The 16,388-nt window shown below is 61.8% G+C and overlaps 4 protein-coding genes across 4 annotated transcripts; 2 read left to right on the forward strand and 2 right to left on the reverse strand.

Moving 5' to 3' along the window:
• Window positions 1–265: 265 nt before the first annotated feature.
• SPRG_20067 (hypothetical protein) lies at window positions 266–2,225 on the reverse strand (the record flags this gene model as incomplete). The annotated part of the gene is made up of 4 exons (XM_012344909.1): window positions 266–835; window positions 882–1,228; window positions 1,282–1,384; window positions 1,431–2,225. 4 exons carry the CDS (start codon window positions 2,223–2,225, stop codon window positions 266–268), a joined length of 1,815 nt encoding a protein of 604 aa, XP_012200299.1.
• A 690-nt stretch (window positions 2,226–2,915) lies between these two features.
• SPRG_06057 (TKL protein kinase) lies at window positions 2,916–5,446 on the reverse strand. Its single transcript, XM_012344782.1, has 10 exons — window positions 5,156–5,446; window positions 5,016–5,093; window positions 4,904–4,972; window positions 4,792–4,854; window positions 4,604–4,747; window positions 4,491–4,553; window positions 4,271–4,449; window positions 3,702–4,227; window positions 3,324–3,660; window positions 2,916–3,276 (listed from the first exon to the last, which is right to left on the reverse strand). The coding sequence occupies exons 1-10, from the start codon at window positions 5,416–5,418 to the stop codon at window positions 2,935–2,937; spliced, it is 2,064 nt and encodes a 687-aa protein (XP_012200172.1). The 5' UTR covers window positions 5,419–5,446; the 3' UTR covers window positions 2,916–2,934.
• Window positions 5,447–6,125: 679 nt separating this feature from the next.
• Window positions 6,126–10,830, forward strand: SPRG_06058 (AGC protein kinase). Its single transcript, XM_012344783.1, has 4 exons — window positions 6,126–6,944; window positions 6,999–9,534; window positions 9,585–10,373; window positions 10,431–10,830. Exons 1-4 carry the CDS (start codon window positions 6,799–6,801, stop codon window positions 10,734–10,736), a joined length of 3,777 nt encoding a protein of 1,258 aa, XP_012200173.1. The 5' UTR covers window positions 6,126–6,798; the 3' UTR covers window positions 10,737–10,830.
• A 350-nt stretch (window positions 10,831–11,180) lies between these two features.
• On the forward strand, window positions 11,181–15,329 carry SPRG_06059 (AGC protein kinase; the record flags this gene model as incomplete). Its single annotated transcript, XM_012344784.1, has 4 exons — window positions 11,181–11,617; window positions 11,665–14,110; window positions 14,162–14,335; window positions 14,384–15,329. The coding sequence occupies 4 exons, from the start codon at window positions 11,181–11,183 to the stop codon at window positions 15,263–15,265; spliced, it is 3,939 nt and encodes a 1,312-aa protein (XP_012200174.1). The 3' UTR covers window positions 15,266–15,329.
• Between the last annotated feature and the right edge of the window lie 1,059 nt (window positions 15,330–16,388).

Raw genomic sequence — 16,388 nt, forward strand, 5'->3', positions numbered from 1 at the left:
CGCGCACGCAGCGTACCCAAAGCACTGCGGCGGCGGCGCAACCGCCGTCGTGTTGGGCGAGAACGGCGGCTGGGACGCGACAAAGAGGAGCGCGTTGGCGGCCGAGTTGCCAGAGTCAAACGTGGCCTTGCCACCCGTCAAACGAGGCCAGACGCTCGAGGCATTCACGAGCGCTTCGTCCAACAGCGACAGCGTCGGCCAGAAATCCGGACCCTTGTCGGCGCTCGCGCGCAGCACGTCTTGCTGCTGCCATGCGTACTCAGGTCTAATTAATGATGAGTACGATAGCGTGATACACACAAAGGTACCGGACAAGGTGAGACGTCATGGGCGTGATGGGCATGAGGTTAATACCGTGGATCTCGGACGCGAGGTTCCCAAACCACGTCGAGTACACGACCGACATTTCGCTGACGACCCCGACCATGCGGTTGGCTGCAAACACGGGCTCGTAGATCGCAGGCGTCTGACGTTCCGACATGTGCCAGTAGCGCTGCGTCGAGCGCACGTCCATGGCCAGCAGCAGCTTGGCATAGTTGTAAAAGCCAGGTGTTTCGGTAGCATCCAGAGACGCGTAGAGCGCGACGCCGTAGTAGGCGTTGACCGCCTCCGAGCTGCTCTCTTGGGACTTGCCGTTCGACATGCTGAAGAGGCCGCTCGCGTACGAGTGGCCCGTGAACCAGTCCTTGTGCCGCGCGGCCGGGAAGAGCAACGAATTCTCGTCCGCCGCAATGTCGCCGACAATCATATCGATGGCCGCCGCGTTGGCGGCGACCCACGTTGGGTCAAAGCGCCGGAGCACCGCGGCTGCGTAAGCAAAGTAGCCGTAATGAAACTAGAAACCCTCAGACGATGCGACACGCGGCGATATAGGAACGTACGTGGTGGTCGTTGTAGTAGCCCGCGCCAAACTCGGCGTCCCGGTCCGCGAGCCCGGCTTTCGTGACGAGACCGCCGTACGTCGTGTCGTAGTAAAAGCAGTTGGTCGACGCCGGGTCCCACCACTTGGCGAGCTCGCGCTTCATTTTGGCAAGGCCGATGGCGACCGTCGACGAGTCATTGAACCGCTCGGCCATGAGCACCAAGCGCGCCTCGCGCGCGATCTGCTTGCCAAAGTTGTACGCGTCCAGCGTGAACGTCGGGTAGAGAGCAATGTCGCTTTGGAGAGCTGCCTTGATGGCGGCCACTGCAGCGACGTACGCTGGCGACCCCGGCGACGCCATGATACCTAGATACCGCCAATGGTACTCGAGATTCTACTAAGGAATGAGACGGCCACACCTTGGCTCGGGTAGTCCCACGCCGGGTCCTCGATAACATCGAGAAAGCGCCACGTGTTGCCGACAACGCCCGTCATCGGGCCGCGGATCGCCATGTATTTGACCTAAAAGCGGTGTCAGCTCTCCATCTCTCTCACGGATCACCGGTACCTCATCGAGCAGCGTCATGTTGGCAGTGAACGTGTCCATGTGATGCAAGAGGCACGTCATGAGCAGCGGCGGCGCCGAGCGCCCAGGGAAGCTCGCGGTCGTCCAGTCAAAGCGCCAGTGCATGATGGAAGCGTTCTTTGCGTCGACGTGATGCGAGATGGCGGCGCCGACCGGGTAGGTCGACGCGTGTTGCGCGAGGAGCGGGCGGGCGCCGCTGTAGAGCTCGAGACCCAAGCGCAGGACGCCGTTGTACGACGACGGTCCCCGGAACGTCTTGCCATCTCGCGTCCATTGCATCGGCGACGACGCAAAGAGGAGCCACTTGTGCCAGTTGCCGAGCAGCAGCTCCGAGCAGTTATGCGCTGGATCGTCCTTGAGCGACAGCATCTCGAGCGCCGACGAGAGCAGAGGCGTCGCACCCTTGTACTCGAGCGTAATGTACGGCGAGCCACGCACGAGGTGCAGGAGGATGCCACCGTCTTGGAACGACAGCGTGACGCTGAGCGCGTCGTAGCGGACGACAACGAGCGGCGACGCACCAACGTCGACGACGAGTTCGGCTGTGAAGCCTTCGATGATGTTGGCGGCTGTCACGACGCGGAACGGGTAGCTGATCTGCAGTTGCTGGTCAATGACCTTGACCGAGTAGGGGAGCGACGCGACGGCTTCGTTCCCGAGCACAAAGTTGGTCCAGAAGGCGCCGGTCGGGAAGGGCGAGCCGGCAATCGACGGGTGCAGGTGGCTACGGGGCGCCTGCAGCGGGTGCGTCACGTTCACGTACGGCCCGCCATCCATCGCGTGGACGGCGGCGAGCAGCAGCGCGACGAGGCCAAGCAGCAGCATGTTTCTTGTCTGCCAACTTGCGATCTGCCAGACAATTGCCATCGCCGCCAACAACACACACTCCTGCGCTGGATATTTTTATTCGCAGGTGCGCATCGGCCATAGTGAAACCTAGCTACCAAGCGCACCTGCAAAATATATCATCCCGACGTCTGGCGGCCTGTCGTGGTGCTGGCGTGTCGCACCGGCGGCGGAGGCGGCAAGGCCGCCACGACAGGCTGCAAGCTGGGCTGCAAGCATGGGCTGCAAGCAAGCGAGTCCACGCAGGCTGCGCCACGAGGGCTGCAGCTCGCAGCAGCGGTCGCGGCGAAATCCAAGCCAGGTAAGCCTTGCAGCCAACGAATCAACGCATCTAGGCCGCTTCCCGTCATCTTCAAGGCAGCGTCAGCCGCACGGGATGGGACGGCTCCAAAATCGGCGCTCCGAAGCTCGTGGCGCAAGGTGATCCCTGCTGGCGATGGAGCCAGCAGGTGCTACTGTCGTCGCACGCAAGCGGTTTTCGGGTGTTGCAGTATCCATCGGGCCGACCGAAGCCACGCCGCAGCGGCCGCATCAACGACTCGAGCGGTCCAACGCAGGTGCTGGCAAGGCTAGCGCAGTAACACAAGGCGCTGGTGTCGCACAAGACGCAAGGATAGCATCGAGGATGTGTTGTTCATAATCACATGGCGTACGTCTGCGACCGCAGCATCATGGTGAGGAGGCGGCCGACGTCCAGTGCGCTTGGTCGTTGTCGCGGGTCGTTGTCGAGGCAGCGCTGTGCGATCGAGAGCACTTCGGGCGGGCACTCGTCCGTGAAGCTCGGTCGGAGCTCGCCTTCGATGACCATCATGGCGATCACGGGCTTGGGCAGCGCCGTGCCGTTGGTCGAGACAGCGTTGCCATACGGACTCTCGCCCGTGTCGACTTCGGAGAGGAGGACGCCGAACGAGTACATGTCGGCGCTCTCACTGTACCGGTCGCCTTTGAGAATCTCGGGCGCAATCCACGCAATCGTGCCAATCTAGCCACCTTATCGTGAGCGGAGGAGATACAAACAGCGGGAAGGACCTCGGCCGTCATGGTCGCATCCATGACGACTTGGCGACTCGTGCCAAAGTCGCTGAGCTTGGCTTCAAACTGCGCGCCGAGGAGGACGTTCTTGGCCTTGAGGTCGCGGTGGATCACGTGGAGCTCATGGAGGTAGCTCAGGCCCGCAATCACGTCGCTGAGCACTTGGACCTTGGAGTACGTTTTCACAGACGTTTGCGCCGGCCACACGAGCTTGAGGGCGGCCGACGACCGCTGCGAGTCGTCGTCGTCCTTGGCGCGGACGAGCGTGGCGAGGTCGCCGTTGGGCATGAACTCGAGCACTGCACTGAGGTCCTTGAGCGTGCTCCACGAGACGCTAGCTTGCCAATGAGCGCGATGCCAATAGAAACCACGCACCCGATGAAGCGCACAATGTGGGGGTGGTCGAGCTGCGCGCAGAGTCGGATTTCGTCCATAAAATCGCGGACGCCGTCGCTGTTGCCCTCGACGGCCGACGGCAGCATGCGCTTGACGGCCACGTCCATCGAGTGGTACCTCGCAAGGTACACGACCCCAAAGCCGCCCGATGCGATCGTCTGCTGCATCACAATCTCCTTGTGGTCGATCCGGAAGCGCTGAAAGTTTGGATCAAACCGAATGTCCGAGCCCTTGTCGGCGCCGGTGGCGAGCGCCGTGAGCTCGCGCGGCCGCCCGCCGAGGCCGATCTGCTGGTCGCCGTGCTTGTCGAGCATATGATGCGCCGGTGGCAGTGGCCGCGCGGACGCCATGTCGCGGTTGGTTTGATTCGCGAGCGCCGAGAACGAGAACGCTGGCCCCTTCTTCCGCGCCCGGCGGTACCGGCGGTACACAAAGAGGCTCAGGCCCGCCACGACGACGGCGACGGCGACACCGATGAGTGCATACGCCGTGTCACTCAAGCCCTCTACGCGTGGTCAGTTATCACTCGTCAGGACAAGGTACGAGACCGGAGAGACCGTCGACGCACACGGCGATGCCGCTTGGTAGCTTTTGACGCGACCCGTTCGTGCAGTCGCTGGACGTGACCTCTGTTTTGAGACTGCTCTTGACGTCGAGCGACTGGAAGACCGTGTTGTACTGCGCCATCGAGATGGTCAAGTGCGCAATTTTGGTGTCCACCAGCGACCTAAAAGGGGTCATTGTCGGCGCATCAAAGCGTGCGATTACAGTGTTTTGAGGTCGACAAAGTTGCACAGATGCAGGCTCTCGATCGCGTTGCCGTCGAGGTACCTACCCACATTGCTCCACGTCGCGTCGCAATCGAGCGCACGACGACGTACAAGGTGGTGAGCGTCGACGGAAACAGAACGTGGTCGAGCCTCTGGAGCTTGGCGTTGTGCGAGAGATCGAGCACTTCGAGTCGCGGGGGAAAGAGGCTCGAGGCGTTGGGCGGCAGCGTCGATAACGCGTTCGCACTCAGGTTCCTAATGTCGTCTCCACCAGCATGCATGTGGTGCAACGGACGTACAGAGTCTTGAGGTTCGAGGCCACAAGCTGCGTCAACGACGCAATCTCGTTGTGTGCGAGCGACCTAATGCGAAACAGAGCGCTTTAGACGCAGGGGTGCGCAGTCGGGCTACAGTGTCTTGAGCGAGTCGGCAAAGGGCGTCGCGTTGGACATGCTAGTGAGCGCATTCTTGGCGAGCGACCTAGGCCACGATCAGACGCAGCGGAGACGGCGAGTGCGTGTACAAGTCTTCAACGATAAGGGCGACGTCAAAGCGACGCTGCATGTTGCCCAGCCTCGCGATGCCATGGCCCGACATATCGCTATAGGTCGGCCAACAACATCACCATCGTCGTCGTCTTCGCGATCGAGGCTGTGTACGTACATGGTCTTGGCGTAGTGCGTGACCGAGTCGAGGTACGCGAACGGCAGCTTGGGCGGCGACGCGTAGCACGGCTCGTCCTGGGCTGCGCGCTTGTCCGCGTTGGCGAGCACGACGGCCATCGTGAGGTTCGTGCATGCGTCGACCCACTCGCTCAGGTCGGCGCCGGCCTTGGCGAAGCAGCCGGGCGAGATCTTGGCCGCGTCCGCAAAGCACTGCGCCGTGAACGTCGCCGTCGGGAACGGCTTGAGCGTCACGACGCTCATCCTGTCTACGGCGCTGCTGTCAATAAGAAACACACTCGGCAGCGGATACCGCGTGTGATTTTTATCCCCGACTTGCCATTTGTATCGAATTTAAAGAGTTTGATTCTATTGGCACGGTTCAGAGCGCCGTGACACACGACCACCTGGGCGCCGGGCCTCCTCCGCCATCGCGAGCTCATGGACAGCCGCGCCAACCGATCGATCGCCATGGCGCACGGCCATCGACAATCCACCGCCTGCGATCGGTGCCAAGAGCTGGCAGTAGGCTGCTCGGCAGGCTGCGTCGTTCTAATAGGATGCGCACGGCGGATGGCCAGACGTCGTGACGTTATGCAGCTGCACGCAGCGTGGACCACCGCAGCATGCACAACTATTCGCACATGGTCCGCTAGGCGACGCCCACTGAGGCTGCTAGTACGCCCAAGGCGCAAGCGGCAGGACGCGGTGCCATGGCGGGTGCAGCGATCGGGTGTAGCGGCTGGGCGAGGACCTGTGGGAGCTCTGTGGGGGGTCCCCTCGAGATGGGTGGGGGGTTTCCCTCGTTGCGAGCTCGCGTCCGGTTTCGTGGGGCCGCTGGCAAAGATACCACCGCGCAACGTAATTTAAAAGTCCCGTGGCGTCACTGCTACGTCATGCATACAAACACCAAGTGGAAGCGTGAGTAATAAAACAAGAAACCCGAGCGATTTGGTGGGAACTATTATAATACCAAATCCAGCCCGGACCCAAAGAAGAAGAAGAAGACGGTGGCCCCATGGACGAGAGCCCGCCACCGAGCGTCACGTCGCCGACGTCCCTCGACGACTTCCGGCGGTCGTCCGTCGGGCCCATGCCCCGGCGAGAGACCGAGCCATTGGGCTACCAGCGGGCTGCGTCCCTCAAGTTCCTCCAGCGGGGCGCCAGCGGCCATGCGAGCATGAGCATGGGCCCGAACGACATCCCGTCGCATGCAGGCAGCGTTGCTGGCGCGCCCATGTCAGCGCCGAGCCTTTCCAAGCCAGGCTCTCGGCGCAGCTTTGCGTTCTTTGGCTCCAAGGACCGCCCGCCCTCGAGCACGGGCGCGCAATCCTCGTTCCTCGGTGGGCAACCGCCGTTTATGAGCAACAAAACCGGCTCGGGCTTGAGCGACTCGTCAATGCCAGAGCAGTCGCCGGCGTCCACGGGCTCGCAAGTGTCGACGATGCAGTCGCAGTCAATGGCACCGTCCGATAGCCCAGCGAACGCGATCTTGCACAGCGGGTACCTGACGAAGCGTGGCCACGTCATTACAAACTGGAAGACGCGCTTTTTCGCGCTGCGCTCGCAAGGGCGCCTCAGCTACTACAACGACGAGGGCATGGGCAAGAAGTTAGGCGAGGTCCACGTGTCCAAAGTGAGTCCATGGAGCGGCGAAACCAATGGCTTCATGTTCCAGACGACCAAGCAAATTTCGTACTACGTGTACGCGAGCTCCAACACGGAGCGCGCGCGCTGGCTCCAGGCGCTCGACGACTTTTACATTGTGCCCGACCCGTCGACTGCGAAGGGTACACTGCTCCATCCACGACCCATCCTCCTCATTACTCATGCACGTCGTCTAGGTACCTCACCAAGCGCGGCCACCTCGTGCCGAGCTACCGCTTGCGCTACTTTGTCATGTGCGGCAGCGTCGTCAAGTATTACAGCGACGAGACCGCGTACCGCACGGGCGCGTCGGCGTTGGCCGAGATTGAAGTCAAGAGCGGCGGTCGCTGGGACGGCGAGAGCACGGGTCTCTTCTTCAAGACCGCAACCAACAGCACCATGTTTGTCTGCGCCGAGAACGTGGCCGACTTGCAAAAGTGGATCGAGGCGCTCGGCCGCATCTTCAACGAGCCCATCAAGCCCGCACCGGTCGCGTGCGCCGGCTGGCTCACCAAGCAAGGCCACAAGCGCAAGAGCTGGAAGAAGCGGTACTTTGTGCTCCGGGGCACCGTGCTCTCGTACTACGCGGACTTTGAGGCTGCCAACACGCGCGCCGGGAAGGCCCTTAGCGACGTATCGCTCAAGGACGTCGGTCCCTGGGACGGCGAAGCGTGTGGTTTTATGTTTACGACACTCGAGAACGTTCCGTACTACGTCTTCGCCGACAACGAGCGCGACCAGGCCAAGTGGATGAGTGCGCTCAAGAAGGCGGTTGGCGCCGACACGCTGGCCATCGAGACGATCGACGAGCCGGAGAAAAAGTGCCCGCGCTGCGAGTATGTGCTCACGGGCACGCGCTTCTGCGGCGCGTGTGGCTTCAACCTGCGCGGCACGAGCAACGAGCGGTCCAAGACGGCGCCGCCGCTCACGGCCGCTTCGGGCGACGACGACGACGCGGACGACGACGAGAGCAATGCGATGGACGACCTCGACGCGCTCTCGGAGGGCGCGCGCACGCTGCTGCTCGCGGTCATGCAAAATCCCAGCGTGCAGCTGGGCGGCGACAGCGAGAACGCGTTTGCGCCTCGCATTGGAAGCAACCCGTCGCTCGAGACGGCGGCAAACGAGCCGCCGCCGCCGCCGCCGTCGCCGGAGAAGCCTGCACCGCTACGGATCGCGGCGCCAGAGAAGCCACCGACGCCGGAGAAGCCGTTGGAGAAGCCATTGGAGACGCCGTCGGCGTTTTTGATGCGTCCGCCGACACCGCCCAAGCCGTCGGCGGGCAAGAAAAGCGACAGCGACGACGACGACGACGAAGAATCCAAGGAAGATTTTTCCAAGTTTCGCACCGCCACCGACTCGTTTGCGTCCAAGCAACGAAAGCAGGCGCCGCGCGCGAGTACTGTACCTGGCCCGACGACCAACGACACGAGTTTTAGCTCGTTTGGCTCGGACCAAGCGCCGCCCCGTCGCATCTCGCAGCCGATTCCGATCGACGGGCCGCAGCCGCTGGGACCGTCGGCGCGCAAGACGGTGGCACAGCTCCTCCGCGAAGCCGAGAGCGACGAAGAGGAAGAGAAGAAGGAGCACGACGAGGACGATGACGCACCTCGAGGAGACAAACCGGCCGAAGGCTTGTCTCAATTCCACCTGCGCGGGTCGGCGCGGCAGTTTGATACCTTGCCGCCCAACGACGACCACGACGAGATGGCCGCTGCCGTCGTCGCGTCGCCAAGCTCCCGTCACAGTGACGCGCTCGTGCTCGATGGCGTCGTCGGCCTCGACGAGGAAGCCAAGCCGAAGCTCGACTTGCACACGCTCATGGAGCGCGAGTTGCACTGCACGCCCCTCTTTGTCCCGTCGGCCGAGTCGCCCGTCCGCTGCCGCCTCTACGCGTCGATGGCCTACGCCACGTCCAAGAAGATTCTCGTCTTTTTATCCGACTCGGGGCCGCTCGGCGTGTGGCATCAGAACGACGACATGAACGCCGCGCTCGACGAAGACCACCCGTTTGCGATGCTGCCGTATTTCCAGCGTGCCGTCTCGGAAGGCTACAGCGTCGTGGTCTGCAACCCGTTCTCGAACAGCGCCAAGGTGTTTGAAGAAGGCGGCCGCGAGCGCATTGTGCCGATCCCGTCGTCCGCAACGCCGAAAGAGCACGTGCTGTTTGTGTGGGAGAAGTTTCTGCAGCCGACCGCGGCCGAGATCTCGGTCGTCGCGTACCAGCGCGGTGGATCGCTCGCCGTCGCGCTGCTCGAGCACTCGGAGCGCTGCCGGACGCGCCTCCACCGCATGGCGTTTGTCGATTCCAAGCACGTTGTGAACCGCGAGAGCACAAGCGCGGCCGTCCTCGAAGTCCTCGGTCGCCGCACGATCCAATGGGAAGCCTCGAAAGACCAAGCGCTCGGCGGCCAGATCGTCGAGTCGCAGGAGCGCGTCGGCTGCGTCTGCCTCTCGATCGGTGCGTGCGACGACCTGCACGTGCTGCAGCAGGCCGAGGACCCGGTGTTTGCGTACCTCCTGGCCAACCCGCCGCGCCCGGGCATGACGGCGATCGTCAAGCAGGTCCGCAGTGTCCTCCGCGCGCGCCGCAAGACGCTGACGGAAAAGAAGCCCGAGATGCGCAACTCGAACGTGTTTGTGCTCGGCGAAGCCGACACTGGCAACAGCGACAACATGAACGACGACGAGCCGTCGCCAGAGAAGGAAATGCAAGTCGCGCGGCAAGCGCCGGTAGGACCACGTATTGATACCTTGATACTAAAAGGATGGCATCGACGTAGGCGCCGCCAACCTACTATTTGCCCAAGCAGACAGCGGCGGCGCCCAAGTCCAAGACGCACAACATGATTTCGATGCGCGACTTTGAGCTGCTCAAGGTCGTGGGCCAAGGCGGCTTTGGCAAGGTCTTTCTGGCGAAGAAAGTGACGGACCCGCACAAGGATGAGTGCTATGCGATGAAGGTGCTGAAGAAGCAGCACGTGCTCTCGAGCGGCCTCGTCAACACGACGATGGCCGAGCGCAAGATCCTCACGGAAATCTCGCACCCGTTTGTGGTCCAGCTCTACTACGCGTTCCAATCCGAGTCCAAGTTGTACCTGGTCATGGACTACCTCAGCGGCGGGTCCCTCGCGCTCCATCTCCGTCGCCGGCGCAAGTTTCCGGAGGACTGGGCGCGCTTTTACGGGGCCGAAGTGGCCGCCGCAATCGCGCATCTACACCACGTCAACATCATTTACCGCGACGCCAAGCTCGAGAACGTGCTCATGGACCACGAAGGGCATGTGCGGATCACAGACTTTGGTCTCTCCAAGCAAGGGGTCTCGGGGCTCCAGGGCGCGACGACTTTTTGCGGCACGGCCGCCTACATTGCGCCCGAGCTTCTCAAGGGCCAGACGTACGGCAAGGCGGCCGATTGGTGGTCGTTTGGCATCCTCCTCTACGAAATGATTGGTGGCAAGCCGCCGTACTACCACCGCAACCGCGACATCATGTTCCAGACGATCCTCAAGCAGGAGTGGGTGACGTTTACGCCCGAATTCTCGGACGCGGCCGTCTCGCTCATCCGCGGGGTGCGTGTCAATCTGCATGATGGCTATCTGTACTGATATATATGATGTGTTGTGTAGCTGCTGACGCGGGACCCGACGCAGCGCCTCGGCAGTGGCCCGCGCGGCGCCGACGAGGTGCTCACGCACCCGTTTTTCGATGCGATCGAGTGGGCTGAGCTCCTCGCGAAGCGCATCCCGCCGCCGTTCAACCCGGGCGTCGGTCGCCTCGACACGCATTTCGTGGCGCAAAACCTCAACGAAATCACGACCCAAGACCGACAGGCGAGCATGATGTACCGCAACGACCACGGCCCGCAGCGCCACAACGACTTTGATGGCTTTAGCTTTGTCGGGCGGTCCAACCTCAATTTGGACCTGAGCTAAAACGCCCTAGACCGTCAAGAAGAAGAAAAACATGTTCCTCGTCTCATTCCTCTGGCAATTCACCACCGTGTTGGTCAATATCGTCTACTAAAAGTTAGTACTTCGAGTGGCCTACGGGTAGTAGTACGAGCCAAGGGCTTGGTCTAGCACGGACGTGCGCGAAAACTTTTAACAGTAAGTGCAAATTCAGTCGGAAGTTCGAAGTTCAATTCGCTTAGATAAGGTGCTGGCGCCAGCGCCCATCCCACGCTACAACCATGGAGGACCAGCCACCTGCCCACAAACTGTACTCGGTTATGCGAATTTCCAGCGAGGGTCCGCCAGCAGGCGGCGTGTGATTGGCCAAAAGGCCTCGAAAGTGCACTCTGCCGCCTCATCCGAAGTTTCTATGATACCCCCTGGCTGTGTAATGCAATCGCAAGTTTGAGCAGCAGCAGCAGCAGCATGGTCGGCGACGGAAGCCCGGACGAGATCCTCTGCGCCGGGTACCTCACCAAGCGCGGCCACGTCGTGACCAACTGGAAGACGCGCTTCTTCGTGCTGCGGCCGCACGCGATCCTGTGCTACTACGCCGACGAGTCGATGGCCAAGAAGCTCGGCCAAGTGCACCTCGTCAAGGTCGCGCCGTGGGAGTACGTCTCGGCGACGACGGCCAACAGCATCCTCAAGTCGACGCGTGGCAGCGACGAGATGAAGTTTGGCTTCATGTTCTTCACGACCAAGCGCGTCGCCTACTACGTCTACGCGAACGTCAACGCCGAGCGTCAAAAGTGGCTGCTCGCCCTCCAAGACCTCTACGTCGTCACGTCCAACGCGACCGACTGCGAGGGCTACCTCACGAAGCGCACGCCCGGCTTTTCGTTCCTGAGCTCTCGCCCCAAGTAGTTCTCTTCCTCTCCAAGGACGAACTGTTGACGCACGCGCATAGGTACTATGTGCTCACGGGCACGCTCCTCAAGTGCTACCACGACGAGGAGGGCTACCGCGGCCACGACGTGCCCTCGGCCAAGATCCACATCAAGACCGTCGGCAAGTGGGAAGACGGCCTCATGGTGCAGTCCGAGACAGGCTCGATGCTGTACCTCTCGACGTCGCACCCGGACGACCAGGAGCGCTGGATGCGCTCTGTCACCACCAACGTCGCGTCTGCCATCAAGCCGATTTCGTGTGCTGGGTACCTCACCAAGCAAGGGCACCGGCGCAAGAGCTGGAAGCGGCGCTACTTTGTGCTCCGAGGCGGCACCTTGGCGTACTACGCCGACTACGACTCGATGAACAAGCAGAGTTTGGCCGAGGTCGGCGTCGAAGACGTCGCGCTCTGGGACGGCGAGCAGTTTGGCTTCCAGTTCATCACGACCGAGCAAGTGCCCTACTACGTCTTTGCTGAGAGCGACCGCGAGCGTCAAAAGTGGATGGTGGCCCTCCAGACGCTCGTCCGGACCCACAGCGCACCGCTGCACATCCCGAACGTCCTCGCACCGCCCAGCAGCAGCAACGCCAAGTGCTGTCCCAAGTGCCGGCACATGGTTACCGGCTCGCGCTTCTGTGGCTCGTGCGGCCACAACGTCGACCTGCCGTACAACAAGCCGCCAATGGTGCCCCGTGACGGCAGCGAGCAGAGTGCGTACTCGAGCCGGAGCACGTCGCCGGCGCACCGCATGAGCGTCCAAGTACCGCCCCGAGGTCCGCCGCCGCCGCACCACCACAACAACCAGCAGGACCACGACGATCTGCTGCATGACATGGAGGCGCTCTCGGAAGGTGCGCAGCACCTCCTCATTGCGGTGCTGGAGGCGTCGCCGCGCGCAAGCGACCTCAAGCGCGTCACGACAGCGTTGAACGACCTCAGCGGCGCCTCCAACTCGTTTGTGATGCTCGAATCGGTCGACGTCGACGTCGACAACAACGGCGACGACGAGCTCGACGAAGCGCTCGCCAAGGCCGATTTACACAGCAACGACGACGACGATGCGGTGCGCGCGTCGATCGTGCATCATGATAAAGTCGTGGTCGTGCCGCCGACGCACGAAGAGGAAGACTACTCCGAGTCAGAGGACGAAGCGCATCCAAACCAACATGAGGATCCGCCGCCGATGCGCCCATCGCTTCTCTCGGCCTCTTCCATCGAGGAAGAAACCAAAGACGACGACAACCAGAAGCCGTCACCAGTCGCTGCGTCGTCCAGCGACGACCTCGCCAACGACGACATACTGCCGCGCCAAAGCTCGTTTGGGGAGCTCGACTTGAAGGGCATCATCGGCCTCGAGAAGGAAGACGAGGTCGCTCCGCGGCCAATGGCAGCGACGGTCGTCGATACGGCCAAGAGCCTCGGCCACTACTTGGAGACCAAGTGCAACATGGAGTCGCTGTACCTTCCGTCCAAGGAGGCGCCGCTGCGCTGCCGCATCTACGCGTCCAAGCACTATACGCAGATGGAGAAGCTCCTCGTCTTCATTGGCGACTCGGGCTCGCTGGGGGCGTGGAAGCACGCCGAGTCGCACGCCGCCGACGACATGGACCACCCGTTCTCGATGCGCTCGTACATTGAGCGTGCGCTCCACGACGGCTACGGCGTCCTCGTCTGCAATCCGTTTCTCAACGCGGCGATCGTGTACGAAGACCACGGCCAGTCGCGTGCTGTGCCGATCCCGTACTCAGCCTCGCCCAACGAACACGTCGCGACGGTGTGGACCAACTTGATTTACTCGGCAGTCTCGTGCCCCGTGGACTTTGTCGTCGCGGGCGCCGGCGGCCTCACGCTCCTCAACTTGCTCGTGCAAAACGAAGAGACGACCGCCGAGCGCATTCGCCGCATCGCGCTCCTCCAGTCGACGCACACGGTCGACACGCACTTGAGTCTCGTCGTGCTGGAAACCCTCGGGCGCCGTGCGATCAACTGGGAGGGGGCGGTGGGCCTCCCTCTCTGCGGCCAAGTCGTCGGCTCCCAGAGCCGCGTCGGCTGCGTCTGCCTCTCGACGGGCTTCAAAGACGAGAGCAACGACGACGAAGCGGCACCCGAGACGCCGTATGCGCTGCCGCTCTCGTCGGCGCATGTGAAAGCGATGGAGTCGGCCATCTTTGCGTTCCTCTTGTCCAACCCGCCGGTGCCTGGCATGACGGCGATCGTCAAGGACATGCGTAGCACGCTTCGCAAGGGCAAAGGCGTCTTCGCGACCAAGTCGGCGAGAGCCGCGCTTCCCAAGCCGTCTCCGGAAGCTGCGACGCCGATGCGGGCCACGTCGTCTTCGTCGTCGGTGTCAACCGCGCCCTCGTCGGTCACGTCGTTCCAGCCCCGGGGCGCCGGCAACCCGGCGCTGGCTGGCATCTATGTCCCAGGCTCCAAGAGCAACAGCAGTATCTTTCAAGTCGTACAGGTGCGTTCTCTTTGCGTCGATGTGAATTGGCACTCAAGATTGCGATGCTAGAAACGTCACATGCAGGCCAAGGAGAGCACTCGGGGCGCGCCGATCAGCATCAAGGACTTTGAGCTGCTCAAGGTCGTCGGCCAAGGCGGTTTTGGCAAAGTGTTTCTTGGCAAGAAGATCGCGGGTGAAAACACGGGCGAGATCTACGCCATCAAGGTGCTCCAGAAGGACCAGGTACGAACCTCGAAGCAGCAGTTGGATGGTACAATAAGAACGTACTAGGTGCTCTCGAGCGGCCTCGTGCACACGACGATGGCCGAGCGGCACATTCTCATTGAGGTCGCGCACCCGTTCGTCGTCAAGCTCCACTACGCGTTCCAGTCGCAGTCCAAACTCTTCCTTGTCATGGACTACCTCAGCGCGGGCTCGCTCGCTGTCCATTTGCGCCGCGTCCGCAAGTTCCAAGAGAGCCACGCGCGCTTCTACGCGGCCGAAATCGCCGCTGCAATCGCGCATCTCCACCAGATCAACATCATTTACCGCGACGTCAAGCTCGAGAACGTGCTCATGGACCACGAAGGGCACGTGAGCATCGCCGACTTTGGTCTTTCCAAGCAAGGCGTCTCGGGCCTCAAGGGTGCCAAGACCTTTTGCGGCACGGCCGCCTACATTGCGCCCGAGCTCCTCAAGGGCCAGACGTACGGCAAGGCGGCCGATTGGTGGTCGTTTGGCATCCTTCTCTACGAAATGATCGGCGGCAAGCCGCCGTACTACCACCGCAACCGTGATATCATGTTCCAGACGATCCTCAAGCAGCAATGGGTGACGTTTACGGCCGGCTTCTCGGACGCGGCCGTCGACCTCATCCGCGGCCTCCTCAACCGCGACCCGCTCCATCGGCTCGGGAGCGGCCCTGCAGGGTCGGACGAAGTACTCATGCACCCGTTCTTCAACGAGTTTGATTGGGCGCAGCTGCTCCAGCGCAAGGTGACGCCGCCCTTTGACCCGCGCGTGAGCAAGACGGACACGGTGTTTGTCCCTCGGAACGTCAACCAGAATGCGGTCACGGCCCGCGACCGCACCGGCTCGATCCTCCAAAACCACGACGTCGGCGAGTTTCGCGGGTTTAGCTTCATCTCGCGACCCGACGACGACCTTCCATGAGCGTGTTGTAGACAGTATACTTTTTCCCCTTGGTCTAGTTCAACGGTGGCACTGTCCAGCAGGGTGTGGAGTCCACACCAAGGGTCCACACTGTGGACCCTTGGCACTACATATGTTTAGGGACCCTTGGTCCTAAACCACCTTGTTCAGATGTACTATCTGCGCAACGCAAATGGTGCAGCGTTATCGCGGCAGTGTGCGCTGAGGGAGCCTCCTACTAGTGCGAGAAACTTCATTCCAAGTGTCCAGAGACTACGATGTAGAAAAAAATGCTGTTGAAATTTGAAGCGTGGACCATGGAAAGCACGCGTTCGTGGGTGCACAGCTATCAAGCACAAACGAAGAAAGATTCAACTTGATATTACTAAGCATAGCGATCGATCATGAATGTTTGGTCGGGGGACGGCCCGAAGAGCACGTCGACCGGGGCGCTAATGAGGTATGGCCACGGGCTGTCGCTCTCGCTGTGGTACGGCGTCGGCTTGGGCGAGTACCCGTTGTGGTCGATGAGTGCCACCGTGCCGGGGCCCATCGGCCTGCAGCTCCAGCGACGATTGCTGAGGATCCAGCCAAACGCAGAGGTGATCACTGCTTCGTCCGGGAGCGCCGTCACGGTGCCGAAGAAGAACGAGGTCGCGTCTGGGTTGGGTGCCAAGTAGTGCGTGTCGCCCAATTTGAGCCAGAACGTGCCGTCGGGCTGAAGCGCAGCGTGCATGAGTGTCGGTACCTCTTCGTCGGTCTTGCCATTGCCGACGGACGAATCAAAGTTCCAGTACCCAAACTTCTTGTTGAAGAGCGTGAATTGATACCCCGACGTGAAGATGTCGCAGGCCGTCGGCGTCCGCGCATTGAGGCGCGCGTCCACATATCCGAGTGCGGAGAAGAGAGAGAAGAGCCCAAGCAGCTGCATGGTCGATTGCGTCGTCGTTGTCCAAAGCAAAATGAAGACGAACGAGCAAATGAACCACAACGATTGTGCGAGTGTACACGAGGTCGCTTTTCCCAACCTGCCTTTGCACGATCGATTCTCCGTGTGCGTCGCTTCTGCACATGCGTCTCGGTCGCTACGACAGAACGCATAGCAGCGCGTCGCGCCGACGCTTCATGGTGGCAACCAAGGCGA

Source organism: Saprolegnia parasitica (genome assembly GCF_000151545.1).
Source record: "Saprolegnia parasitica CBS 223.65 unplaced genomic scaffold supercont2.20, whole genome shotgun sequence".
Taxonomy (NCBI): Eukaryota; Oomycota; class Saprolegniomycetes; order Saprolegniales; family Saprolegniaceae; genus Saprolegnia; species Saprolegnia parasitica.

What these genes read in the sequence shown, in the direction of transcription:
- SPRG_06057 (XM_012344782.1), bottom strand. Translation starts at nt 5,418, where the DNA reads ATGAGCGTCGTGACGCTCAAGCCGTTCCCGACGGCGACGTTCACGGCG. An exon ending in GCCGACTCGCTCAAGACACT is followed by an intron (nt 4,855 to 4,903) that starts GTAGCCCGACTG and finishes GTTTCGCATTAG; the next exon opens with GTCGCTCGCACACAACGAGA. An exon ending in CACATTGTGCGCTTCATCGG is followed by an intron (nt 3,661 to 3,701) that starts GTGCGTGGTTTC and finishes TTGGCAAGCTAG; the next exon opens with CGTCTCGTGGAGCACGCTCA.
- SPRG_06058 (XM_012344783.1), top strand. Translation starts at nt 6,799, where the DNA reads ATGGAGCGGCGAAACCAATGGCTTCATGTTCCAGACGACCAAGCAAAT. An exon ending in CGACCCGTCGACTGCGAAGG is followed by an intron (nt 6,945 to 6,998) that starts GTACACTGCTCC and finishes CACGTCGTCTAG; the next exon opens with GTACCTCACCAAGCGCGGCC. An exon ending in AAGTCGCGCGGCAAGCGCCG is followed by an intron (nt 9,535 to 9,584) that starts GTAGGACCACGT and finishes GCATCGACGTAG; the next exon opens with GCGCCGCCAACCTACTATTT.